General features: G+C 41.8%; 2 protein-coding genes across 5 annotated transcripts; one reads left to right on the plus strand and one right to left on the minus strand.

The window, feature by feature from the left end:
- Positions 1–880: 880 nt before the first annotated feature.
- On the plus strand, positions 881–12,816 carry vill (villin-like). Of its 3 annotated transcripts, none has more exons than XM_046371159.1 (21): positions 881–1,096; positions 2,257–2,295; positions 5,445–5,523; positions 5,670–5,744; positions 5,875–6,074; positions 6,400–6,508; positions 6,720–6,830; positions 7,417–7,622; positions 7,718–7,796; positions 7,891–7,989; positions 8,099–8,252; positions 8,618–8,718; positions 8,839–8,976; positions 9,068–9,226; positions 9,345–9,524; positions 9,674–9,819; positions 10,237–10,381; positions 10,588–10,776; positions 11,077–11,145; positions 11,345–11,656; positions 12,279–12,816. In XM_046371159.1, the coding sequence occupies exons 1-21, from the start codon at positions 1,077–1,079 to the stop codon at positions 12,390–12,392; spliced, it is 2,724 nt and encodes a 907-aa protein (XP_046227115.1). In that variant the 5' UTR covers positions 881–1,076; the 3' UTR covers positions 12,393–12,816. The 3 variants fall into 3 exon arrangements, with proteins under 3 accessions (XP_046227115.1, XP_046227114.1, XP_046227116.1); XM_046371158.1 differs by having other exon boundaries at positions 882–1,096; positions 5,440–5,523; XM_046371160.1 differs by lacking the exon at positions 11,077–11,145 and having other exon boundaries at positions 882–1,096; positions 5,440–5,523.
- Positions 12,774–26,658, minus strand: plcd1a (phospholipase C, delta 1a). 2 transcript variants are annotated; one of them, XM_046371163.1, is made up of 15 exons: positions 26,482–26,658; positions 22,853–23,011; positions 18,468–18,696; positions 18,146–18,275; positions 17,818–18,046; positions 17,516–17,717; positions 16,866–17,010; positions 16,580–16,732; positions 15,499–15,648; positions 15,229–15,385; positions 14,995–15,111; positions 14,713–14,891; positions 14,386–14,521; positions 14,073–14,222; positions 12,774–13,748 (listed from the first exon to the last, which is right to left on the minus strand). In XM_046371163.1, the coding sequence occupies exons 1-15, from the start codon at positions 26,510–26,512 to the stop codon at positions 13,657–13,659; spliced, it is 2,259 nt and encodes a 752-aa protein (XP_046227119.1). In that variant the 5' UTR covers positions 26,513–26,658; the 3' UTR covers positions 12,774–13,656. The 2 variants fall into 2 exon arrangements, with proteins under 2 accessions (XP_046227119.1, XP_046227118.1); XM_046371162.1 differs by lacking the exon at positions 26,482–26,658 and adding an exon at positions 25,043–25,256.
- Between the last annotated feature and the right edge of the window lie 225 nt (positions 26,659–26,883).

The raw sequence follows: 26,883 nt of genomic DNA on the forward strand, positions 1-26,883 counted from the left end.
ACACCATCTGCACAGCACCAAACCGTAGAAGAGGAGAAACTTAGCTACAAGCTGGTGAACATAGTGGATCATTCAGCAGCTTCATAGCCAAGTATTTACAGCTGGTGGTGAAGACCAAAACAAACCAAACAAAAGAGCTGAAAAGAGAGTGATTGTTGGACTACCAAACATCAGAAGGCCAGAATCCCCGCGAATGATAATGTTGCTCTGCAGCTGCTGGATGTGTAAATAATCTGTTTGCTAACAAGCTTGCCATATCGACTGAAAAGGTGATGACGTGTCAGTGTTTCCGCTGCTCCCTGTTGACTAGAGAATCAGATGCACTTGGACAGCTGATTTTTCCTTTAAACTGTCAACTGTTTTAGGTTTAGAGTTCATTTCTCACTTGTGAGGTCAGTTTTGTAGCTACATGAGCTTCAGCAGCAGATTTAATTTGCTCAGCACTGGTGTAACTGTTGTTTTAAGTCAAAATGGATAGGAAAAAAGGAAAACTTAAAAATTTTTTAGCGTTCTTGAAATTATGAGGAAGAAACTGAAATTCGACCCTGACCTGAAAATGTTTTCCTAAAATGAATTGCTTTCTACGCTTCAGATAAAATCTGCATGCAGGCATACAAGCATTTTATTCAGTAGTTTGATATTGCGTTGAAAATGAATTCAGCAGATGCTGAATTATATCTAAATAACATCCCAAAAGTATAGAATACTCAATCGTGAACTGAACACAGGAGGACTTCACACCCTTCTTTGACAAAGGCTCAGTTCTTTTTTCAGCAGGGTTAAATGATCTGCAGGTTTATTAAAACATGCATACAAACCAGTTAATGTGCAACCAAGAAGAGCTTAGCTTCATGTGATATCTTGGTGCAAACTCTTAGCTTCCGCTTACGTAGCAGCCACTTTTACTGCGGCAGTGGATTAGGCATTATAGAGTCTATTGTTCAAGCCGAAGAGCTCTTGTGTTTTTTCTCTCTCTCTTAAGTTGTCCTTGTCCTTCAAATATGTGAGGACTGAAGTTTTTCCACATCACTGAAATGATCGTATTTTCACAATGATGTCCAGGACTGAATCTAAACATGACAGGCCATGGTCAAAGGTAAGAAGAACTTGAGTGTGATGACTTGAAGCTGTCGGTTATCAAGAAAACTGGGTTAGTTACGTAACAAACCTTTTATCAGATTCCCTGGCAGGAATTGTGTGATCTATAAGATAAAGACAAGTGTAATAGATGTATCCCTGAACAGAAAACATCAGCAGGGAACCTCATCCGTGTTTCATGCACTGACTGCAGCATACAGCAGAAGTTTTCCAGGTTGTTCACACTTGGAAAACATTAGGAACGAAAACAGGTGCAGCGTTTGATGCTTTGGTGAAATAAAAGAGCATCTTTTGATCGTTTGATCTTTCAGTTTCAAGCTTATGCTTAGCTACAAAAGCAACTCGCATACAATTCATTCCTCTCGTATCTGAGCCTACAATTCAGTGTTTGACTAAGAATCAGCACCCACACTCTGCAAAAACGTTTCCTTTCTTTCACCTCAGAAAGTGTGCAAATCACTTTGGATACAGTGTGTTAATGCATCTCCATATTAAATGTAAACACAGGCTGCCAATGCCTTTTCTGTTGGGAGATCAAAGCCCAGAGCTGTAAACCTTCAATAATGTCAAGCATTCCTCCTCGACTGCCTGTGTGAGTAAGCGCAGAATGAGAGATTTAGCCACAGAAAGCCTCTGATTCCTTTCCAATACCACTCGGAGCTCCTTGAGTCCAATCCCCCCATCTGCTAGTTGTAACAGTTGTGAAATGAATAATTGGTGTCAAGTGGCCCCTGTAATGCCCGCTGTGCTTCTGAGGGTTCAGCTGAACATAAACACAATTCTGGCTGGCTACTTCAAGCACAATCAGGACATTGAGTGAGGCTTGAGTCCATCTCAATCCACTATTTTAGATGATTTTCTCAAGAATCTTGACTATGTGGTCTGGCTGCTTTCATTCATCCTCAAGACAGAATTTCCACATCAAAATACATTGTTGATTCAGGTCCCCTTAAAAGACAATGTGAGAAGGGGCGTATTTAAGGTTGTACTATAAATATCTAGCCAGGAAATTGCAGGTGTGTTCAAACCTGGGTGTGGAGTCAAAAACACCCAGCCCTCCCTGCTACACGCACTCCAGCTTGCACACAGGAGGGTAAAGCCAGCGAGACTTTATTGCATAAAGATAACATCAGACTAATCTACCTCCACAACTTACAGGAGACACCCAGGCCTTCCCTTCGCCAAGCACAGCACAAGGTAAGATCTATTTTCAAAACTTTTATTTTGGTTGACATCATTTTCAGTTTTTTCAACATCTCCTTTATCCCTTTGTTCCGTCTGAATCACTTTCAGTGAATCAGTTTGCACAGAACAGCATCTTTATCATCATAGTTGCTGAAGAAGATTTTTTTATGTGATGTTTAAACCTTCAAACCTCCATTATACATAAGGACGTATTCAGAGCTCTTAACAAAGGTCATTGTGTGTGCTGAGTCAGTGGACACTGCATGTTAATTGAAGCAGAACCAGTCAGTCCTGTCACTGTAATGGAAGCAACGCTGATTTTCAATTGCTCTTTTCAGTAATTGTTTGTTTAAGTTTTTCATTTATTTTGAACGCTATCAGATTGCAGTTTGTTTTGCCATTCACAATAGGGAGGTGAGGTTGGAAGTCTTCCTTAAAGCTGCGTCGCTTAGTCAAGCTAAAATGGAGAGAAAGGCACAATTTTGTGATGTATTTCCAGTTCATTGGAATACTTATTATTTTCATTTGAATGAGGCCATGTCCAGTATCAGACATAAAGATTACAATTTGACATGTACCAGACAGAACAGCACTAAACAAACAGGACAGGACACAATTATATGCAATGTCTTATTAGAACAATGCACTGCATTATTCATTATACAGAAAAAGTATTAGGACACCTGACCATTTCATCAACATGGACTTTAATGACTTCACATCCAATTCAATTCAATTCAGTTTATTTATATAGCACCGATTCACAACAAAACTTATCTCATGACACTTTCCAATTAAAGCACGTCTAGACCAAACTCTTTCATTAAATTTTTTAATTCTGTGGGAATTCATACTGTGAAGCATTTATGAGGTTAGACACTGATGTTGGACCAAAAGGCCTGGCTTGCAATCTCTGTTCCAGTTCATCCCAAAGGTGTTAGATGGGGTTGAGGTCAGGACTCTGTGTGGGCCTCTCAAGTTCTTCCACACCAAACTCATCCACCCATGTCTTTATGGAGCTTTGCTTTGTGCACTGGGGCACAGTCATGCTGGAATAGAAAAGGGCCTTCACCAAACTGTTGCCTCAAAGTTGGAAGCATAGCATTGTCCAAAATGTCTTGGTATGCTGAAGCATTAAGATTTCCCTTCACTGAAAGTAAGGGGCCAAGCCCAATGCCTGGAAAACAGCCCCATACCACACCTGAATTCAATAATTAAGAGGTGTGTCCCAGTACGTTTGACCATAAACTGTATGTTTCAACAATGAATGAATGTCACACCATTGAAAGCAAGCTGATTATGGCTAATGTTAGCAAACTGATAGATACTTCTTTTAGTTTAGTCGGTTTTTTAAGCTGTTTTTATGATTCTTCTTTACTTGGCTACTATGTTTTTACAATTATTACTTAATTGTTAATGTTGGTGACAGTGGCTGCTGCTCAATTAAAATCACAAAGTCTTGCTTTAAATTGACAGAACTGCAGCTCTATATGGATTATTATATATGCTGTTAAATTATTACAGCATGACTCGGTCTTCCTCACATACCGAAGGTTAGATGAAGCAGGATTTTGCAACTTCAGCCCAAATCTTATCATCTTATTTGAATCTCAATCCTTTCTTTTATCTGTTTGCTCTGCATGTGTCACTTCTTTATCTGCTTATCTGGATGCCAGAGCTTTGATAATATTAATAAAGGGTGTGGTTAACATCCTGGTAGAGTACAAGTGACCTGATCTGTCCCACCTCACCTTGACACCACCCACTCCATCAGTCACTGCCAAGAAGCAAGAAATGTTATCCCTACACCTGAAGCAAAAATCAGATTCTGAGGGAAATTATAGTGATATCTTATTTCTCTGGAGAATAACTGCAACCGCTGCTCCTCAAGCTATTTGACAATCATATCATGCATGTGTGGATCCTGTATTTATATTCATGTTATGTTGGTAGCAGCGTAGTATCCAACCGAGCCCGTTTCCCTATGTAGTGTCTCCACTAAGCCTGTATTCTTGGCTCAGCTGGTGATAGAGTGTGTTTGCTTATCAGTGCTGTTGTTTCGGATATCTTAGTCAAGAGGCTGTTTAAGCACCACTGATTGCAGAACTTGTATGCTACCATGGAGCCAAGCTGAAGCTCATTAGGGGGATTAGAGGTGTTTCGCTGTCAGAGATCCAATCTTTTGAAATGGTTCACTTGTCTTGTGAGAGACATCTGTTTCCAGTGAAAAGATGGGGAACTTGCAAGGATGAGCAATGGGGAAGAGGAAGAGGAGGAAGAGAAGGACGAGCCTTCAAAAATTAAGTGTTTCTCTCTTCTTCTCTCTTGTACTTTAGAAGAGTTACAATCAAATAAACAATTTAATGATCAAACACATGCTTAATATTGTTAGACCAGGAGCAGTGGTGGAAGAAACATTCCCTCTTGTCACTCTCACAGCGTTATTATCACAACACCAGGGTACTGAAATAAAACTTTAGAGGTATTAGTGCAAAAATCTACTTGAAAGTTGAAATTCTTGTTATTGCAGAAGTAGTGCCCTTGTGGATCTTATTGGATATTAGTTAATTGTCCTCGTGTAATCTGCATTTTTGGTTAATGTTTAATTTGCAAAATACAAGTTTGTAATATTTCTATATTGTCATTTTAAAAATATGATCTGTATCTTATCTGCAAAGTAATAGCTGTCAAATCATCCTGGTGCAATAAAAGTTAAATGTTAACCCAACTAAGTGGAGATAAATAGAGGGGGGCTATATGGACAAAAGAATTGGGATGGGGCCGTTTTTCAGGAAATTGTGATGCAGGACTTTTTTATCCAACATCAGTGTCTGACCTCACAAATGCTCTACATCATGGATGGGCAAAATTTCCAGCAGAAAGACTCCAAAATCTTGTGGAAAGCCTTCCCAGAAGAGGATGTTACAGCTGCAAAGCTGTCTATGTATTTGGATTGCCATGTCATTAAAGTCCTTGTCGGTGTAATAGTCAGGCATCCCAATACTTTTATCTGTATAATATCTATACATAGATATTATATATGGATATATGTAAATACCTTTGCATATTTCCTTGTACACAGCATTGGGTTCAGTGGAAGTTAAAAACAATGACAACAACTCTCTGCCTCTTGCCTTACATGTGTGTTTGATTCAGTTCAGCAGAATGATGAATGATGACAGTCAAGACATGTTTAGAAATGTCAACCGAAAACCGGGGCTGCAGATATGGACCATCAATGTAAGTCAACCCTTCAATAAACATTACTGTTTATGTGGGCACAACTGGTCACACGGGTGTACTTTTGACAAGGTGTGGCTTTCTGAAATCTTGTTTTTGTGTAAGATGTTAGGATATTTAACACATTTTGTTGTTGTCTTATTCAGAACATGCAGATGGTGCCTGTTCCAGCCAAAGGCTTTGGCAACTTCTTTGAGGGAGATTGTTACATTGTCCTTTATGTGAGTACTATACTGGCTGATTTCCCAGGAGGCTAAAACATTAATGAAGACGTGTGATTTGTGCCTGCCTTGATAGAACGTGTGCGAGGACGAGTCTTCAGTCTGAGTCTTCCTTTGTGTTTTTCACCAGATAAGTAAGAACAGGGGCTTCAGCCAGTCAGCAGACATCCACTACTGGATAGGAAACACCTCCTCTCAGGACGAGCAAGGTGCAGCAGCCATCTACGTCACCCGGCTGGATGAGTACCTGGGTGGGAGTCCAGTCCAGCATAGGGAGATACAGGGTTATGAGTCACCACGGTTCAGGAGCTACTTCAAAAATGGCCTCGTGTGAGTCAGAGAAAGGGGCTAGTATGTGAACTAGAGGGGACACAAACACACACACTTATGCTGTAATCTTCCTGAGACATGGCTTACAACAGTAATCCCTCTGCATGAAATCGTTATGACACAAATTACACTAGTTGTGTTGAGGCTTAGCAAAGAAAAACGTAGTTTCCTCTCACCCAGTTCATTAACCTCAGACATTTCATCCAGATACCTTTTGACATGAATAAAACAATAAATGCTTTTATCTGCTATTGCATTCACTCTGCCTCCACTCTGCTGTTTTATGACATTTGAACTTTGGTCATGTACGCTGATCTCTCCACAGCTACAAGAAGGGCGGAGTGGCCTCAGGTTTTCACCATGTTGACACGAACTTCTACAACGTCCTGCGACTGCTGCACGTCAAAGGGAGGAAAAACGTCACAGCGACTGAGGTATGCAGAATATAAAGGGCTGTGTCAGGGATTAATGCCCAGTACCTCCCACCCACTTATGGCTTGACTTCACACAGCCAAGCCACGAGAGGAGGCACTAACTCTTAAACAGTTTATGGTGATTGCGTGTTGTTTAATCACTATTCCCCTATGTTGACAATATTTTATTGGTTTTACCGTATGACAGCTCATACTGTCTCTTCATGTACAGGTGGAGGTGTCATGGAACAGCTTTAACAAAGGTGATATATTCCTGTTGGATATGGGGAAAGCCATAGTGCAGTGGAATGGCCCCCAGAGCAACAGGAGAGAGAAGCTCAAGGTAATCTAGACAAAGCAGTGTATTAAATGTGCAAGGGGTTGATTTTACCCTCAGAAAAGACACAATTTACAAATGAAAATGACTTTTCCACATGAGGACTGGGAGAATTTGCATGACTGTAAAAACCTCAAAGTTCAAATATACTGGATTTCTTTTTTTATTATTATTATTTTATTTTATTTTTTTGTAAAACAGCCTACTAATGAACTAACAAAATGCTTTAAAAGAAAAAACACAGGAAAAATAAAAAACCACCATGTCCATATCACAGACACTGAAAAGCAGTAAGAAAAAGAAGAATATTAATTGCCATTTCAGGTATCAATAACATTGTACTGTTAATTGTATCGCACTGATAAGCATAAAAGCTAAAGAGAAGTTAGTGAAGAGGGTTATAACTGTTCAGTTATTTAATCAAACATGCTTTTTGACTAAAATTTAAATTATATCCTGAAGATATATATATATATATATATATATATATATATATATATATTTCTTAATTTGGTTTTTACTGTAGAAACCATTCAGCTAAATCGCAAGCTCCTCTCCTCCTCCCACCTCCGCTTCCCTCACTTCTTTGCAGGCTGTCTTGTTGGCTCAGGACATCCGGGACAGGGAGAGAGGAGGTCGAGCTCAGATCGGCGTTGTGGAGGGAGGAGATGAGCAGGACTCCCCGGACCTGATGAAAGCCATGACGGCGGTGCTGGGCCAGAGAAGTGGGCAGCTGAGGGAGGCCACTCCCGATGACAAACCTGACCAGATGCAGACCGGCCACGTCAGACTCTACCAGTAAGGACTGTGTCTTGATCTGTTGCATCGCTGCTGCAACAAGTTGTGAATATCATGGCCATTTAATAAACTCTACACTGTTTTTCTTTCCTCAGCGTGTTTGAAAACAGCGGGAATCTGGTGGTTCAAGAAGTTGCCACGCAGCCTCTAACGCAAGATCTGCTGCGCTCCTCTGTAATTGTCCTTTAAAATGTCAAACATGTTCCTCAGACACTGTAATCGCAAACGATGGTTCCTTTCTTATTGTTTCTCTCTCTCACACTGTCAGGACTGTTACATTTTGGACCAGAGAGGCTCCTGTGTGATGGTGTGGAAAGGCAAACAGGCCTCCAAGGAAGAGCGACAAGAAGCTCTCAACAGGGCAGTGGTTAGTTCACAAAATGTTTCTTATGTTCTAAAATTATTCATTATGGTGGTTCTCTTTTGTCAGATTAAATCATGAAACAAACTCTTGATCTGCTCAACTTTTCTGTCAGGGCTTTATCAAAGCCAAGAACTACCCAGCCAACACCACTGTGGAGGTGATGACTGAGGGAGGAGAGTCAGCCATGTTCAAGCACATGTTCAAATCCTGGAGAGATAAAGAGCAAACTCAGGGGCTTGGTACCACCTACAGCATGGGAAAGATTGGTAATCTCCACATAACCTGTAATTCACATCGAAGTCAGACAGCGGAAAAAAAGTAAACCTTCCAATACACATAAGACATTTTGACACTTATTTATGAACATGAAGGTCACCCCGAGTATATAGAGAGCCATAAATAAGATGCTGCAAAATCAGTAATTGTGATTATACTGAAAAGATATGTAATATAACCATGAAATTGGGAAATTATACAGGGAGTGTTTTAAAATGCTTTTCCATCATCCTCCTTTTCACAAAAATGCTTATTGCGAATCATTTTTATTCGATTTCAGCTGTTTTTATTTCAGGAGTGGATAAATAATTTTTAGTAAATTCATTAATTCTAAACGTTTTGGGTCTCCAAACAGCAAAAGTAGAGCAAGTGAAGTTTGATGTGAAGCTGCTGCACGCACGTCCTGAACTGGCAGCACAGCACCGCATGGTGGATGACGCCTCTGGAGATGTTAAAGTAATCATTTTCTAATGGCAAAAATAGACACAAACATCAGTGGCAGCGCTAATGTCTGTATCATGAGAGGAAAAATCCTGAAACGTTTTACATTTTTGTACATTTTCATGCGTGTGTCAGGTGTGGCGTATTGAGAACTCAGAGCTGGCTGAAGTAAAGCCAAGGACTTACGGCCAGTTTTATGGAGGAGACTGCTACTTGGTGCTGTACACATATCAAAAATCAGGCCAGCAGCTTCACATTCTCTACATGTGGCAGGTCAGTGTTGTAACAGATGGAATATTATACTTGTTCTTAACTAAATTAAGTAAAAATAAACAGTTGTATCTCCACGTCTGTCTTACACCAGGGCCGTCACGCCACTCAAGATGAGATAGCAGCTTGCGCCTACCAGGCTGTCAACATAGATAATAAGTACAATGGGGCCCCTGTCCAGGTCAGAGTGGTCATGGGAAAGGAGCCTCGCCACTTCCTGGCTATTTTCAAAGGCAAACTCATCATCTTCGAGGTGTGATTCTTCACAATGGACAAGCAGAACAAATTACAATTTAAAGTAACAAAAAGGTGGTGAACAGCCAAATGTTTTGGATAATTGTGCATGTGTTGTGCATTGTGTGTGTGTTCAGGGCGGTACAGGCCGACCCGGTGTGGTCAACCCTGACGAAGGTGCAAGGTTCTTCCAGGTGAGAGGGACTGATGAGCTGAACACCAAGGCCACTGAAGTGCCGGCGAGGGCCGCATCTCTGAATAGCAACGATGTTTTCCTGCTGAAGACAGACAAAATGTGCTACCTCTGGTATGGAAAGGTATGTGCTTTCTTATGGCACCGTATAACAAGCGTCAGAAGCCTGACATGAGCTCCCATATGACAAATGAAAATATGAATTTGTGTGAGTGCATCTGCATTCGCACACAAATCTGTGTTTGTTTGATGTGTGCCTTCATTCGTCTCCAGGGCTGCAGCGGAGATGAGAGGGTGATGGGGAGAGCGATGTCTGATGTGCTGTCCAAGCAGGACAAGCAGGTGGTGATGGAGGGCCAGGAGCCAGCTGAATTCTGGGTAGCTCTGGGAGGAAAGGCTCCCTATGCCAGTGACAAGAGGTACATGCAGACAGCAGCAACATGACACCTTTGAATCAGGCTTTTTATGACACCAGTGTAATCTCAAGAGAAAGTTGAGTTTGACTTATATGCATTCTGTTCTCTCTATTCTTATTTACTCTCTAGTAAATAAAACAAATGACCCATAAATGACTTGACTCTAAAACTCGTCCAAAAGGTTCTTTAATCATATTTTCATATGTTAATAAGCTTACATTTAAATCTGCCTGGATTATTTTCATAGCAAGGTCAGTCTGACATGCCCAATGTCGTCTGAATCCGATGAAATACAGTCTGCGCAACCCCAACACACACACACACACACACACACACACACACACACACACACACACACACACACACACACACAAACAGAACGAGTTATATAGCTTTAATGACAGCTCTGTGTTGTGTCAGACTGCAGAGGGAGGAGCCTCCTCACAGCCCGCGGCTGTTTGAGTGCTCCAACCAGGTTGGTCGATTCATGATAACTGAGGTGGACGACTTTGCCCAGAGCGACCTGGACGAGGAGGATGTCATGATGCTGGACACTTGGGAGGAGGTGAGAGGTCGAAGGGGCTGAATGTGTGTAGATGGAGAAGTAAATCCTCTGCTCAGTCTTCTGAATCTGGAATTGGACCTGTGGAATCCATTAAACATGCTTTTTTTTTTTTTTTGCTAAAGACTGATACAACTCTCATAACTTCAGCCAGCAGCTTAATGTTACTGATCTGTTTCTCTCTTTTTCCTTTCTGCAAATCACCTCAGATTTTCCTGTGGGTTGGAAAGTTCGCCTACAAGTACGAGACCAAGGAGGCGTGGAACTCTGCACAGGAATACCTGAGGACCCATCCAGCAGGCCGTGACATCGACACACCCGTCATCTTTGTCAGACAGGGCTATGAACCGCCCACCTTCACTGGTTGGTTCAACGCGTGGGATCCTCATAAGTGGAGCGTGAGTTTGTTTCAGTCTCTCTTTGATCCCAGTGAGAGGCGCTAGACAGCTTCAATACAATAATGCAGCGTGATTAAGACATCACAAATCAGGAGCATTCTATGACTGTATGTCAACACTGATTATGAAGAAGAGATGCAAATATCAGATGAAAGCTGTGAATAATCTTATGTGAGGGAATCATTCTCACAAATTAGACAGCACATTTACATGTGGATAATTTCATGGATTGTTTGAAGATGATGGCGTCCTTGCATGCTCACTAATTTTCAGTCCTGGCTCACTTAATCTTCTGAACAGGGAGGCAACTCCTATGAGGATATGAAAAAGAGGCTGAGTGACGCAGCAGATCTCTCACAGATCACTGTAGTAAGTGACTAACTGACATTAATCCAAATGCTAAATGACTAATTGTACTAATATCACAAATGCAGTAACTACTAATGTCTCTAATGTGATGCACAATGTCACATCTCTGTTAACATTTGCATTTTTGATGGTTTTCCCAAATGTTTTGTAAAAATCCTCCAAAAATATGGTTTCACTCACACATGTTTTCTGTCTTTAGGATCTGAGCAACTCTAACCTCTATAGGAGTCCTGCTGGGGTTACTACAGATGGTTATGGGGCTCCAGGAGGCCCCACAAGCTCTCCTCCAGCCTACAGGGTCCACGGAGTTGAACTATCCCCCAGATCCTTGACACCCACCAGCCCGTCTACCCAGCGTGTGAGCTTGTCCCCGTCCTCTGGCTTCCGTCCATGGCATCAAGGTGGCAGCTCCCCCTCTACTGGAGGCTCTGGGATGTATCTGGATCCCGAGCTCCTGGTAAACAAGTCTACCGATGAGCTGCCACAGGGAGTGGACCCCTGCCAGAAAGAGGTGGGAGCAGGATTATGGATCCGTTTTTTTTCACTTCATACAGTATTACAGCTGTACAGTACACTAAAACTACACATCTTTTTGTTGAAATACAGTAAAACACAAACGCACAACTGGGAAAGCTGTTTGAATCAGTTTGACAGTAGCAACAGGGAGCTTTGAACCCAAGTCTCTTTTCATGTCATGCATGTCTCTTTTCATCTCCGGTGTGAATGAATTATTGAAGTCCAGACACATTTTTTCAATCTATGGCAGCACATGAAAATTCTGCTTCACCTGCAGAACATCAGTGAAACAGAAAAGAACCAGAAAGTTAAGCAAAAACAAACTCATAACGACTACAGAAATGCAAAACAGCCACAAATACACTAAATAACTACAAAAACAGGTGCACAAAGATCCTGTGTCTCTTTGTAGTTGTTTTATGTCTCTTTAAGTTCGGGTGTTTTGCTCCTATGTAAAGAGGGGTGGGGGGCCTGTAACACTTCTGTGCCAGGAACCCCCACTGTCTCCTAATCTGTATATGACTGCAAGAATGACTGTGTGTTGAATGTGTATATCCTGATGTAATAACAGAAAGTGTACCGTAGAGGTCAGCCTAACCGTTCTCTGTCCTCCTCAGGACTACTTGTCTGATGTCGATTTTGAGAACCTGCTCGGCACAAGTCGCCCAGACTTCCAGCGCCTGCCAAAATGGAGGCAAAACGACTTGAAGAAAAAAGCAGGACTCTTCTGAGAATCGGTTGCTGTTGGATTACGCAGAAATGCTGTCAAGCCTGTCTCAAATGTCAAGAAACTAAAAAACAAATCAAGGCAGCATTTTATCTGACTAGAGGCCTTGATCGCTTCATATTTGTTTTTCTTACTTTCTGACAATTTTTAGCCATCAACAAAGTTAGAATAATTAAATATGATGACTAGAATTAGCTTTACATGACTGTAATAATAAAAAAAAATCTAATTTCAAGGACATTGCTTTCACTTTTTAAGATTATTTTCATTTGTTATGCTTTTTATTTATCTGTATTTTTCAATGTTTTATGCTGATGATGGAATTTCCTTATTGTCATTTGCCATGGCTGAATCACTTATATAAATAAACATGCAAAACCTCCAGTCATAGGGAATCCACTGGTTTTATTTGAGAGCTAGTGCAAATACAGATAAGTGACACGACATACTGAAAGCACCGACAGTCATGAGTTTGTCATGGAAAAGAAAATGTTGTAGTATATGAGATGATGAAAAATAAAACATATCAGTATGATTTAAAATATCAGGCTTAGTTTGACACAAAATAAATTGATAAAGTGACTTGTTCATTTGTTAAGAACAGATACACGTATGATACAGTTAATTTATTGATATGGACATCATATCAATAGTCAAAAGGTTAGAAAACATCTGAAGTCCTTTTTTTAAAAAACAAACAAACAAACAAAAAAAACAGACTATTGCCTTTAAGCAGAACAAAGACTACTGGTAGACTCCAGTGACCAACATTATCATTACATCACCATTACAGCACAGACACTGAGAAAATGTAAAACAAGGCTTGTTCTAATCAGAAGAGTCATAAAACACTAAAACGGTTGAGTGCTTGTTGTATTGCGTGATAAATACAGTTTCCATGATTTGCATAAAGATGTCTAGAAAAATACTATTGAGAAACTTGAAAATGTCTTCTTCTTCTTCTAATTACTCTATGTCTTCCCAGTATGGTATATACAGTTGAATGACTTTCTTTAAATTATTTCCCTCACTTCTCTTTTTAAAACTTTTTAAAAAAGCTAAAGTTAAACTATGAAAGGAGACCGTTAGACTGACAAACGCTGAGTCAGCAGCTGTAGCCCTGCAGATGACCCATCTTTTTTTTTCACCAAAAAACCTTTAGAAACATTTGATCAGTTGTGTTATGTAGTTCTGAATCTGGACACGTTCCTTTAGAGTTTTCAAAAAAGAAATGCTGCTGCTGGCATGAAGGTTTTCCAAACACGAGCCTACTCGGCGTCAATGAGCATGAGGTGGACAAACAGTCCGGCTGAGCTGATGACGTCCCCTCTCTTGGTGAGCAGCGGGACATGGCGGTATCCTGAAAAAATAAGAAAGTGAGTTTTAGCTTTGTCAGCAAATCAGGGCCAAACAGTTACACACTGGGAGGTTGTGTACATTAGAAGGCAGACGACACATTTTTGTCAACATCTGCTGTTAAACACATTTTGAAGAATATAATTAAGTGGTTAGCCAGAGCGTGCTGGTAACTCTGTATTAACTACTGCATAGTTGTATTTTCACTTTGCCTGTTATAAGCTACCAAACAACTTGATATTTCTGTCTCCATCTGGGCTTTAAGAATAATTTGAACTGTACTTTTCCAGTTCAGTGTTTTCATGTGGGTTGAGCTGGATTTTCTTACCGTTCTGCACGCTGGTGAGTGGTAGACAGTACAGTCCAATGAGATCATTCTGGGATGTTGAGTCATGGTCCTCCACCACAAATCGCACCATAACCAGCTCCGGGACGTGGATGCTAAACTGGAATCTCTCATTCCACATTGGGTTAAAACCTGCCAGAATTATTGTGATCATTATTATTGTTATTATTCAGCTGGAGCCACACGATAAAATACCATATTTCTAGTTTTATTTCCTGCCAAAGTGGAGAAAAAAAACAAAAGGGAGATTAAGGTATGGAAAATCCATGTCTGTTTTTCTGTGTGTCACGCTCACCATTGTTTTCAATGTAGTGAGTCTCCTTGCTGGCGTTGTCTGCTGGGACACCGCAGATCTCCACTCTCACCAGAGGGTCAACAATGGATTTGTGTTTGTCCTTGTTGATTTTAGGCAACTGCTGAGCTGAGATCACCTTTTGTATTGAGATACGAAACACAAACACACAAAAAATATAACAATATAATGGAGTAATGGTTTTGGGGTGGGTTCCTGCTATTATTTAATCTTTGTATGTGCACAAGTACATGTACATGGTTTACATGACACACATTCCTGCATGCAAGTTCGGAGCACAGGGTACATTGAACCTTGAACAAATCTCACCATGACATGAAAGATCTTCTTCTGTAGCCAAGGCCCTTTGGTTAGTGTGTTGGGATCAAACTGAGAGGACAGGCTTCTCAGAAATTCTGGTTTCAGGACGTAGCCACAAACACCATTTGGCAGAAACCGACCCTGGTTTAGCTGCATCTCCTTGGAGGGAGTCTGAAAGTTCAGCGCCACTAAAAATCAAATCAGAGAGAGAAAGGAGTGAAACTATTACTCTTTATATACCAACATCACTTCATATACTAATGGCTGTTTTTTTGGATGTGCTAACAGTACCTATCTGGCAGCCAACGTTCCACATGGGCACTGGATTGTAGTTGGAGGAGTCAGTTCTGGAGCCAGCCGGGTAGATCCGACTAAGTTTGTCCATGTTGTGGTGAATGTAGGCGGTAGCTACGATAACACATTAAAACACTGCTGCTAGAACACTCTTCAACACACACTCCATGCTCTGCTCATCAGAAATCACAATCAGAACTGTCAGTAGGGTCGGAAAGATCTGGTGACTACCTGAAGTCTCAGCCAAGTTGAAAGCTTTACTCTCCTTAAAGGATGACATCTCATAGAAAGCGTGGCTATCCCTGGCGTGTTCAAATCCATTAAAATGGACGCTCTTGCAGAAGACGACCATGTCTGAGAGCTGTTTGGCGAGCTTGATTTTTGATTTCTAAAAGGAGACAGGATACTGGGTCAGTTTTGTTCTGCTCATTCAAAGACGATACTTGAAGAAAACACAGATATATACTTTTAAATCAATTACAAACAAGTGATAAGACACACCTTTGGTTTGGACTTTTGTCCATTCTCTTTACAGTCTGCGGCCTCATCCTCCTCAGACACAGTGTCTTCCTCTACGTTGTTGGTGTTGTTGAAGAAAGCATCCAGTTTGTTCAGTCGCTTTCCCTTAATGAGGAATTTGCCCTTCAGCTCCTGTACCAAAACAGACAAAATGTGTTTTGATGTGCTATGCAATGAATAAACATACATAGATGTAATTGCTAAATACTATATTGTTATTATTAAATACAAAAAAGCATGCGTTACTGATAACTACAGGTCACCTCCTCTCAGCAGCCAATGACAGAAGGGAAAATGTTGTATAATGTCTAATTATAATTTCATTTGAGGCTGACAAAGCCACAGACATTCATCCCATGGGTGCTACATTTGAACAGGGATGCCCACGAGGGCTTGGAAACATCACTGAAAGATGACATGATGTGCTAATATTTACCCTCTTCGTGTGCTACTCCAAATAATGAGAACATTTTTCAGTTCATCTTAGAGTCAGGGGATTTCTGAAGAGACAAAAATATCCTGAGGCATGAGTGTAAAGTGCGATCATGAAGCCAGTTTGTGGGAGGACATTAATATTATGAATACATGCACGACACTTCATATCAAATTCATTGGCAACAACCTCAGATATCAAACCAAGCGTCCTCTCACACACTGCTGAACCTTAGAGTCAGATCCTGTAATGACTTACTGGTTAATACACAATTGCTCTCTAAGTGCTCACTAAGACAAGCTACAGTAATAAAATCCAAAACTCTTCTGTACCAATATTATCATTATCCATAAAGGAGGAGCAGACGCTGGAGACTGAAGCCGTTATGATCATGTGGTAGGGGTTTTATCCACTGGAATGAATAAGCATAGATGTCACTTTAATCTTATCAGCTTCCTTCCCAGATAAATCTAATAGCTAAGTTAAAGTAAACAGGAAAGAGAAAAAGAATCTGATAAAGTGGTTCTTTAACTTTTTAGGCGTGGTACTTCTTTGGGAGGGTATTCACAGCAAGGCTTTGAATGGTACATAATATGAATCATTGATTTGAAGGTAAAAGGCCACACACACCTCAGGTGAGGGGAAGTTCGTAGGCATTGTGTTGCCCAGAGGCTTTGTGAGCAAAGCATCACCCAGGATGGAAATCAAGTGATGGGCCATGAGCTTCTGCTGGTCCACAGAGCAGTGGTTCTCCAGGGACAGGATGACTGGGTACTCAGACGTCTGAAAAAATCAAAGCGAACAATCATTCAGTGAAGGTGAAGCCCATGAGAACAACAGGAATGGAAATGAAAACGCAATCATCATAATTAGTAGTCTGATACATCCTGTCCCACAGGTAATATATCCCACATACTTTGAAGGCATAGTCTTTAATGGCTTTGATGACGTCTCTGAAGAGCACTTTGGATGTGAGTGTGTAGCCGTGGTAAATGACAGGCTCGCCGTTAGCCCCATCCCAGCAGTCCAACTCCACGCAGCGACAGCTCTTCATCAGGGCCCTGCAAGGCAAGAAGACCTTCGTGAAAACCTGCACATCACCAGGATCACTCCTGCCAATTTTTACAGCTCAGAAATGTTTCCAGGAAAAAATAGAAACAAAAATTATGCAACTAACTTCCTGACTGCCACGATTTTTTGCTTAATTTCCAGTTGTTTAGATGACAGAGGCAAACAGGAATGTGCTCATGGAACTTTTCAGATTACGTTCCCAAGTTTAGCTCTGGTCTGTGACGGTTTGGTTGATGATGATAATCACAACCAGCACAGAGCAAAATACTTCAGTGTGAAGCTGCTCTTTAAACCTGGAAAGCAGGTCTTTTTTGCATATAAACAAATATCCCTTACAACCCCTTGCTCAGCGAGTTCACACAATGCTGTGTTTAACCACCAGATAAATCTCTGTTTATATTGCAGTGTACCAGAGCTTTAAAATCTGGTTGTCTGTGGTGAATTTCCTGTGAGTAGGTTTAGTGTTATGTACAGTATGTTGGTAAAAGTAGTTACTTTATGTAGGCTTCTGTGCTGCTGGGTCCTTTGAGTTGGTCCTCCATCAGGTATGTGTTGTGTGAGGAGGAGATGTAGTAATGGTTGAGGGGCTGGTGCATGTCCTGGTAGATGTGTTTATGAACCGGGTTGAGGATGGAGCCTTCCTCTTGGTGCAGGTACATCAGGAAGCCATCTTTGGTCATACGTTTCTTCTGCTTCGCTGGTAAACAGAGGACAGACGGACACGATGAATATGTAAGCAAACCACGCGTCTGTCAACACTGTTGTGTAAGTAGACTAATGATTCAGGGAAACCCTACCTGTCCCATCCACTTCATATTTTTCAATCAGCTTGAGAGCGTCCTCCATGGACACCTGCTCCCTCTGCTCATTCAACAGGAAGTTCAGCAGGTCTCTGGTGCTCATCTGACCCTCTGTTTCAGCATACTTCCCATAAATCACATCAATCTCCTCTCGGTGTGTGAGCAAGTCGTAAAAGTGCTTGATCTCTGAGCCCTCCAAGGTGCCTGAATTGGACTTGTCGCTTTTCTGTGCGACATGAGACATAATAAAACGTTCATACAACCAGACATGCTAGATTTTAAGTTTGATGAACTACATATTTTATGAATATTCTGAGAGACTCACCTTGAAAAGTTCCGCTGCATAAGTGTCGTCCACTTCAATGTTGATCTGTCGCAGGAAGTGTTTCAGCTCCTTCAGGGTCATCTTGTTGTCCTCATTCTTGTCTGCTTTGCGCATGCAGTTGATTAACCAGCTGACCCTTGATGTAAGGATTTGGTATACAGATACAACCAGGTACAACACAAAACTAAAGTACCCTTTAAGATTTTGCAGCATATAGAAAAACAAAAAAGAAATCTTTGGTGTCTCCTCTGAGGAGTTAAACTTTTGAAAATATGTACAGTATGTAAACACATTTCCCCATTACGAAAGTTGCCAAGGATACTGCTCACTCTTCTGCTGGCGGCTGAGGTTACGCATATTGTTGATGAGCTTCTCTATGCTCTTGACCCACTTTTCTGCATCGTCCTCACTGACTGCCATCAGGTCGAGATTTTTCTTGCGGCCCTTGAAGATTATGGAGAAGCACCGCGCTTCAACACTGGGCTCGGTGTGCTTATTAAGACCTTCAGATTGGCGGCCCCTGCGCACTGAATCAATTTCATCAATGGAGACTGTACGGAGAGAGGAAGACGTTTGTTAGAAATTCTGGTCCTTCAAGTGTCAGGACTGGTTTGGTAATAACTGGAGTCTGCAGGGGTAAACTAGAATGTATTCAAAGAGAAGAATGAACAAGTCTGAACAGTACTTCAACATGCTGTAACTGCTAAAGATGCTGTTCAGATCTGTTAAATGTCAAGTCAAACTATGTTTCAGTTCTCCAGCTTAAAAGTTTCACAAACTAATTAGTCAGTGCTAGAAGGATTATAAATATATATAAATATATATATGGTTTCAAAACCATGTATGAAATCTGGGGACAACCTCAAAGTAGCATGCAGTCACAGTTGGCCCCTTCCAGCAAAACTTGATATATTGGGGCAACAGACTTTTTCTCCTGATGGGCACAACTACACAGGCTGATAGGAAGCTGCTTTTCTATCCTATCTACAGGAAGACTGTTTCTGTGTGGTAGTTCACTTCCATGGCCTTTGCTCACAAGACACAAGACGACAGATAAAAACTCTCCAGCAGCCACAGCCTTGAAGGTTCTGGGTATGTCCACAACTATATCGAAAAGCAGTCGTTTTCTACTGATATCATCTTAGCAACAATGGCATTAAACTGAATTTGTGTTTTGAGCAAGCTGATGAATGGAATAGCTCCTTCTAACTCTGTTTTAGTTTCCAACAGATCCTGTAGGAAATATTCGAGTCCTTAGTTTCTAAATGCACCACAGTGTTCACTATGATAGCTGACTGCTAGGTTTGTCTGTCTGCTGTTCAGTGCAGGGCAGCGTACGGTTGGTTATTTAGAGCTTTTCCACTGGAATAGCTGCCTGCCACTGGAAATAAGGTTCATAAAAGTGGTGAGAATGAACCAAAGCAGTAACGCTGCAGGCCATAAAGCCAAAACAAAGAGCTGAAAGATGCTAAAACACTAGAGCTAAGCTGTGCAGTTTGTGTCTTTGCGAGTGACCCCCTTTACATAAGATACCGTACTTGGACAACAGAATACTTCAGTACTAAATATCCAACACACAACATGTTACATAACAATAGCAGACTGATCCTAAATCTGCTTTATAAAAACTGAAATAAGCAATTTCACTTCAATAGTTTCAGTTTAAGTCCCTCTGACATTTTGCTGGTGTCTGCTGAACAACCCACTGAGATCTGATTACAACACTAAACAGTGTGATGCAATCTGACCTCCCTTGATCTCCCTGTTTCACACACTGGCACACATAAAACGCTATAATCAACATTTGTAGGACTGAAAATATATTGCATCAGAAACCCACATACCCTGAAGCTCTCTGCACATGCAGCCCAATTTACCCATACATCGGGGCCAGCTCCTGTGGTGGAGGAGCTTAATGTACGGAAGAGCATGCACGACCATGCATGATGTAATCACGCTAAATGGTAACAACTGCCCTTGTAACAAAAACACCAAAGACCACAGGCTTAGCGAAGAGGCCATATGTTTTAGTAAGGTTACAATCACAATGTTTCCACACTTTACATCCCTGGGTTTAGAGAGGCTCACGTAGAGCAGTTATTGTTCCTGTGAGAATCAGTGGCCATGCAGGGACAGGATGAACATAAAGGTCAGACTAGGCTGCTTGAAGGGGAAAAATCCAACAATGAGGGAGCAGTGTGGTGAAACACACACAAGGCTTGGTGGTGTAAGCTCAGCTGACTGGTAGATGAACAAAATACCTTGGAGGCACTATCCAGAAGAGTTTTTTAATCTGCCCATTATCCCCAGCAAAACAGACCTCTGTAGGGGAATCTAGGATTGTGAGTTTGGATCGTTTTCAGAGAATCCCATCTGGAGAGCCGAGCCACAATGTCCAAAGTCATGTCATCCATGTCACACTGGCATTGCTTAAATACCAGATGAAATTTCACACAAGGAGATTATTGTGTCGGCCCAAACAAAGTTCATGCTGCTGTTTCTAAAACTCCGCATTTAGCAGTGACAGAGGGCGCTTCCCTGTGAGGCAGCGTGTTAGTTAATCATGCCAGTGTATGAATAACCTTGACCTTAAGGAGAATATTCAGCTGCTATTGTTATTATATTATCTGTTTGGTCTTTCATGTGAATATTATTCAGTCAAATCCTGATCCGATAAGCGTGTAAGTATTATAACTACTGGGCAGTTCTTTTTTTAGTAACCATCACCCTCATCTTTGTGACAAACAGCCTGACAGCGAGGGAAGTGTCTCATGAGATATGTGTGTCATTTTCATAGATGAATGTAAGGCCTCTGACATCCAGCTCAAACGAGCCTGACAGTGTGTGTGTTTGTTTGTGTGTGTGTGTGTGTGTGCATCTGTGTTGGTCTGCGAATGCTATCAAGGCAAATGACACATCTCAATACTGCAGGAGTACAACACGAAATGTGTCTCTGGCAGTAAAGAAAGTCAGTTATTAAAAGTCTGGCATCAAATATCCTGCCCTAAAATGGGAGGCTTCTAATTTTGGACAACACTGTAGTTTATTCAGGCAAAGTTCTATATTTAGCAGTGATACTCAGAGCAGTTTAGCAGTTTATATAAAACATACATAAAACACACAACAGCTCTGACCGAGAAGGCCTGTTTTCATTGTACAAACGTGCAATATAAACACATCAGGAAAAACTGCCTGATAGGCAATAAATGAGTAAAATAATTTTGTTTACACACATCATGCATTCACGCTTAGCCAACAGACATTTAGTCATGCAAACATGAGGCCAAGCCCAGCTGCCGTCAATCTGGAGGCGAATGCGAGGTTAGGAGGGAGAGAAGAGCTAATATGCGCACTTTAGTATTTGTTTATTTATTGCAAGTCATATGGTTATTGCAATACTGAATAAAGTTATCACACACTGCATATTTTCCTCATGCCGTGCAGAAACTAGTAAACAGTTAATTAATGCACCCTTCAAAGTCTGTTGCTGGTCTCTGTCAACTTTTGGATTGAAATATGTGGCTCTTTAACAATTAAATGCTCCACTTTAGACAGCTGTTAACTTTCTCTGTCTGTTGTTTGGTGCTGGAGCTGCTAGCACTACATATATGTCCAAAAAACTAGTCAAAAAAGTCTACAGTGTAATTTTGGGCTATGGAAATGTATCATATAGGCCAACATCATACTGTAGATTTGCCTACAGTGTAATGATCCTCAACTTGGATAAATGAAGATGAATGGAGAACCTTCTGCTAGAGCAACACGGGGGGGACCCCCCTTCAAGGGAAAAGACAGACAAGCACCGGGTCCTCTGAAAACGTCAGTGTAGACATATGTAGCAGACTAACGGCCTGGGGAAAGAGAATGACCATTTCTAACAAGACTACCCACTGACAAAAAGCGAAAGCTACTGCAGCTGATGAATCTCATGCAAAAAGTGGTCTAAGACAATACGTGCTGTCCTCCCACACTTGCTTAAGCCCACAGGAAAGCAATAAAACATGCACACTTATTTCTGTAAACAAGGAAATGCCTGCGCAAACAAGGCCCAATTCTAGGCGAGTTTGGTCATGTTAAAAAATAGCTTTGACACACGACTGTTCACATGACCACATCGCTCAATATAACCTCTGCATGTCTGTATCCTGTGTCTTTATGGGCAATTTAAGGCTCACTGCTCTGTCTTCCACTGTTTGTTCAGGGCAGAGGTTATCAGGCCCAGTAGCAGCAGACAGAGGAAAATAATCCCTCTCACACATACAGGAACAAACATGCAGTTAGGATTCACACTATTATTTTCCAGTCTTTGGCTGCAGTATCTGTGTGAGTTCTTTCCATTCCACCAAAACCTCTCCCATATTCTGGACCCCTAGAGGGATTTGAAGCTATTGTTTATGTGTGTGATGTAAAGCAAGAAGCTATTGTTGAACTCTGAAAGGAGAACTCTGACAGAAAGACAGAAAAAGTGTGTCACTGTCAAAAAGACAGTGGAATGAACTAGCTCAAGTAAACCACCTCACAGAAGCCAAGAGGGAGGAAAACTTTTGTTCAGCCTCTCCCCTTGTTTTGTGCATAGATAGATAGATAGATAGATACTTTATTGATCCCGAGGGAAATTCAAGATTACGTTACGTGCATTAAATCCCATCTTGTATCCCAACAAAATTATGCAAACACATGTGCAACCCAGTAGAGGACGACACTCACAGGTCTGGTTTCGCTTGAATGTCTTGTGGGATTCATGCCAAAATGTTTTGCAGTCTTCCTGCAGTCTGAAGAAGCGATTCTTCTTCCAGGAGGATGAGCGAACCTTGACCAGCTCTCCCCCGATTAGCAGGAACTGTAGATCTGCATCTCCCTCCAAACCTGCAGAGGTGAAGAGGGTGGAGAGAGGTCAGATACTAAATGATTTAGACTAACATTACTTATGACATTAGATGCACTAGCAAGGGATGTTATGAAACTGTCACGAAGAGAAGATACGTGTTAGTAAGTTTCCATTGCACAGGTTTCTTGGCCATAAACCTGATACTCGTTGGAATATTCACATCAAAACAACAGGGTAGATGAATTTTATCTCACGGGCTCGTCCTCCTAGAGTGCATGAATGTTTATGTGTAAGATCAATGTCCCTTTATAACCTTAGCTTAGCAGAACTGTATTTAGACATTTGATTTGTTCATATCTTTGTGATTAACTTTGTCTGGAAAAAACAGGCTCTGTAAGTTTGACAAAAGAAATCTGAGAGCAGTCAGCTGATCGACGTTGGTCACAGTCATGTTCTCGGCAGGCCGCAGTACACTGTCATATGTTTCTGAACAGATGAGTAGTTTCAGTGGCTCGGTGTTCAGGTGAAGTAATCTGCTGATTATGGCTTTATGGAAAAGGGTGTGTGACATCTGCAGAATGATTCATAACTCATGTACGATCTTAGTCCACAACAAGCTCGCAGGACGATGTTGGCAGGACGATGTTTAGCTTATTTGTTTTCCATCTGTGCAGATGCGAGGTAATGTTGCTGTTCGTCAAATCATGTGGGTTTGGCTGAAGTTTGCATGCAGCTTTTAACATTTAAAAACTTAAAACAGTTTTCAAAAATAATACAGCGGACTTGCGTACAAATGCGTATGAACTCATCTCCTTGCAGCAAACAAGGACATTTGAGGATAGTCTCGTTCACTACAACTTTGCTGGGATTGTGTCAAGCTTGTGGGCAGGACCACAACATTACAGACATTTTTTCCCCAGATCGCACCATGAAGGCACAGAGGCTGTTTATGAGCTTCTGGCCTCTCAGCTGGCAGGGAGGAGGACTGGGCTAAGCAGCTTCAACACCGCCTCTGCTCAGTCAGGTTTAACTCCTTCAGTTTCTACTTGTTTGTCACCCCCTTTTTCTTGTAATGAGACGATGAGACACAAGTGCCGGCTTTATGTTATGAAAGGACAGCAAAAAACAAATACGTCTCGGATCCGAAACACTTCCCCAAATTGTAAAAAGTGAGTCAAAGGGCACACTTGGAGGGGGTTTTTGTGAGTGTTTTCTTTTCCTTCTTTTCCCAGAGTAATCAGTCTCATATGCAGGGCTGGATACGAAATTATCTTGAACCTACAATAATGCTGCCTACACCCTATGAGGCAAGCTAGGGCAGGAAGACAGCAAGGCTTAAGGTGAAATGACAGGGATTGATAGATCCTGGGAATTAGGTAACGAAAAGGGTTCACACACAAACAGAGTGGGAGTTGGTGTCCTGTCTTTGGGTGCAGAATAAAACTCTGCTTTTTCCTCAAATCTCTGACTTGACAGGGGCAGAGACAAGTTGTTTCACTATTACATAGGTGGAAGGTTGAAACTCCTTCATATATTCCCTCAACGACTGTAGTGGAGTGCTGCTTGGTCTGGAGAGCTTTTGAACAGTTTACTTTACAGTACTTTGCTCTGACTGATGATGTTACATAAAGGCAGATGAGACTAAATGAGAGACAGGAGACGCCGCAGAGCAGTTCCCCGCTGTCCATTAAACTCTTTTAAAAAGTTATAAAGATTTCCTGTGTTTGTCCTCTATTTAAAAAAAAAAAAACGAAGACTGAAAAGGACATCTCTTTTTTTCCAGTGCCTCCTCTGAGTTGTTATCGTGGCAGAAAGAAAGAATTCACCGCTCCAGGCAATCAGGAAGCCTTCATAAAGCCTCTTTACTGCACTGCACATACACTCCCAGCAACACAAACATGCGAGACACAGTGCAACAGTACATATGATCTGTGATTCATGTCGTCAAGACTAAGATGTTCATAAATCCGGGTTATCTAAACATTAGGTGTGTGTGTGTGTGTGTGTGTGTGTGTGTTGGCAAAACAACTCATCTGCACCTCCTGATGAGGCGGGGAGGGGGGACTTACCTAAGCGCTTTCCGTTCTCCTGCGCAACTTTTTTCACCTGCTCCTGGAAAGCCAATTCCTCAGACTTTGTTCTTTTCAAGCGTTTACGTAAACAAGACATCCTGAAATAAGTTTTCTTTGTTAAAATAAAAAATTAAAAAAAATATATATCGAGTCGCTGTTTAATCTGTGCTCCGTGTGCAGGAGAAGCAGGCACCACGTAGTCCCCCACAGTCACGGGGCGGGTCCTAACTCATGTATTGCCCTGTTATACTCCCTCCACAGCTGTGCACACTGATGGGGAAACATGTACCGCTGGTGGGGTGTTGACGTTTAGTCCTCTGTGGTGATTAAACTTTACCTTCAGACAAAAAAATACCGGCCTTTATTGCAGTGGGTTGGGACGCCTTTAATTGGCTCAGGAATTTTTAGAAAATTTGTGATGATTTGCCATTGAACGAAAACTACGCGGTGGGCTACGCGGTAGGCCAGTTTATCTTTTTGGTGTGGACTTTAATGCATAGACTACACAGCCTACTGCATCTACATCCCGACACAACTACGATCTTTATATGCCGTTAAATCCTCAAGGAGCTGTGAAAGAGCGCCCTCGCTCGGTGGATGTGTATACGATGAAAAACAGCGACCTGCTTCGGTTTGCGGCGGTGCAGCGGTTAGCACTGTCGCCTCATAGCTAGAGGGTTCTATGTTCGAATCCCGCTCTGGGCCCTTCTATATGGAGTTTGCATGTTCTCACTGTTCCTGCGTGGGTTTTCTCCGGCTTCCTCCCACAACACCCACCCTTAGGTTAATTGGCTACTCTACATTGCCCTTAGGTGGGAGTGTGTGGTTGTGTGTGTCAGCCCTGCGATTGACTGGCGACCAGTCCATGGTCTACCTCGCCTCTCGCCCGTAGTCAGCTGGAATAGGCTGCAGCCCCCCCGCGACCCTGACGGATAAGCGCTATAGAAAATGGATGGATGGATGGTTTGCGGTCCTGGAGACACGTGGGATTCTACAGGTTTCCATGTTTGCAAAGAACAAAACGTCCATCCCTACGTGTTTACAGCGCACCCATCATCACCAAACCAAATAAAAGCTCTCTGCGGTTGGACATGACACCTGTATGCTTTAGCTCTGTGGAATCGTCCTGGTAACAAACACATGTCACCCAAACCACACCGCGAATGTTTTGATTTGCCGCAGAAGGAAAGCAACAGGTAACCCAGTGCTGTGTCAACATTTTCTCTTTCAAAAACATTGATGCTGCTTCTCTTTGGCACAGACCTACAAAATAATGTCACAGAAAAGCTATTTCACACATGAAGACACTCATACTGAATATTCCCCACACAGTGGAAAACACTTTAGCGGGTGAGCTCTTGGATACCGTAGGATTAGTAGTAGTAGAAATAAAATACTTGTACTAAATCTGTGCACTCTGTGCGTCACCAACTCACCATGGCTCCCAACTGTCCCATTTTTCTCCATTGTGATTTCAGTCCAAATAAATCACCATGCGTAGGGCTGCTGTCCTCTTTGTCCTCCAGAATAGTGTCGGCTATACGACAGGAGTTATAAGAACCGTAAGAAACTTGTATATCCGTCCCATGTAGGAAAAAATCCCATCTGAGGCGACCCGCACTGGGCGCAGCTAATGCCAGCCCACCAGGCTCTTACGCGCGCTCAGTCCCCACCCTCTGCAACACCGGTTTGACAAGTACAACTCTGTATTTACTCTTCTGACTTTCATTCATCTCCCTGTCAGTGGAAACTACACCTTTGGGTGGAATTCTTCCAACGCACATTGAACATAAACACTTGCACAAGGTCCAGTGTAACCCCAGATAAGATAATGTTAA

The sequence above is a fragment of the Scatophagus argus genome, chromosome 18 (genome assembly GCF_020382885.2).
Source record: "Scatophagus argus isolate fScaArg1 chromosome 18, fScaArg1.pri, whole genome shotgun sequence".
Taxonomy (NCBI): domain Eukaryota; kingdom Metazoa; phylum Chordata; class Actinopteri; family Scatophagidae; genus Scatophagus; species Scatophagus argus.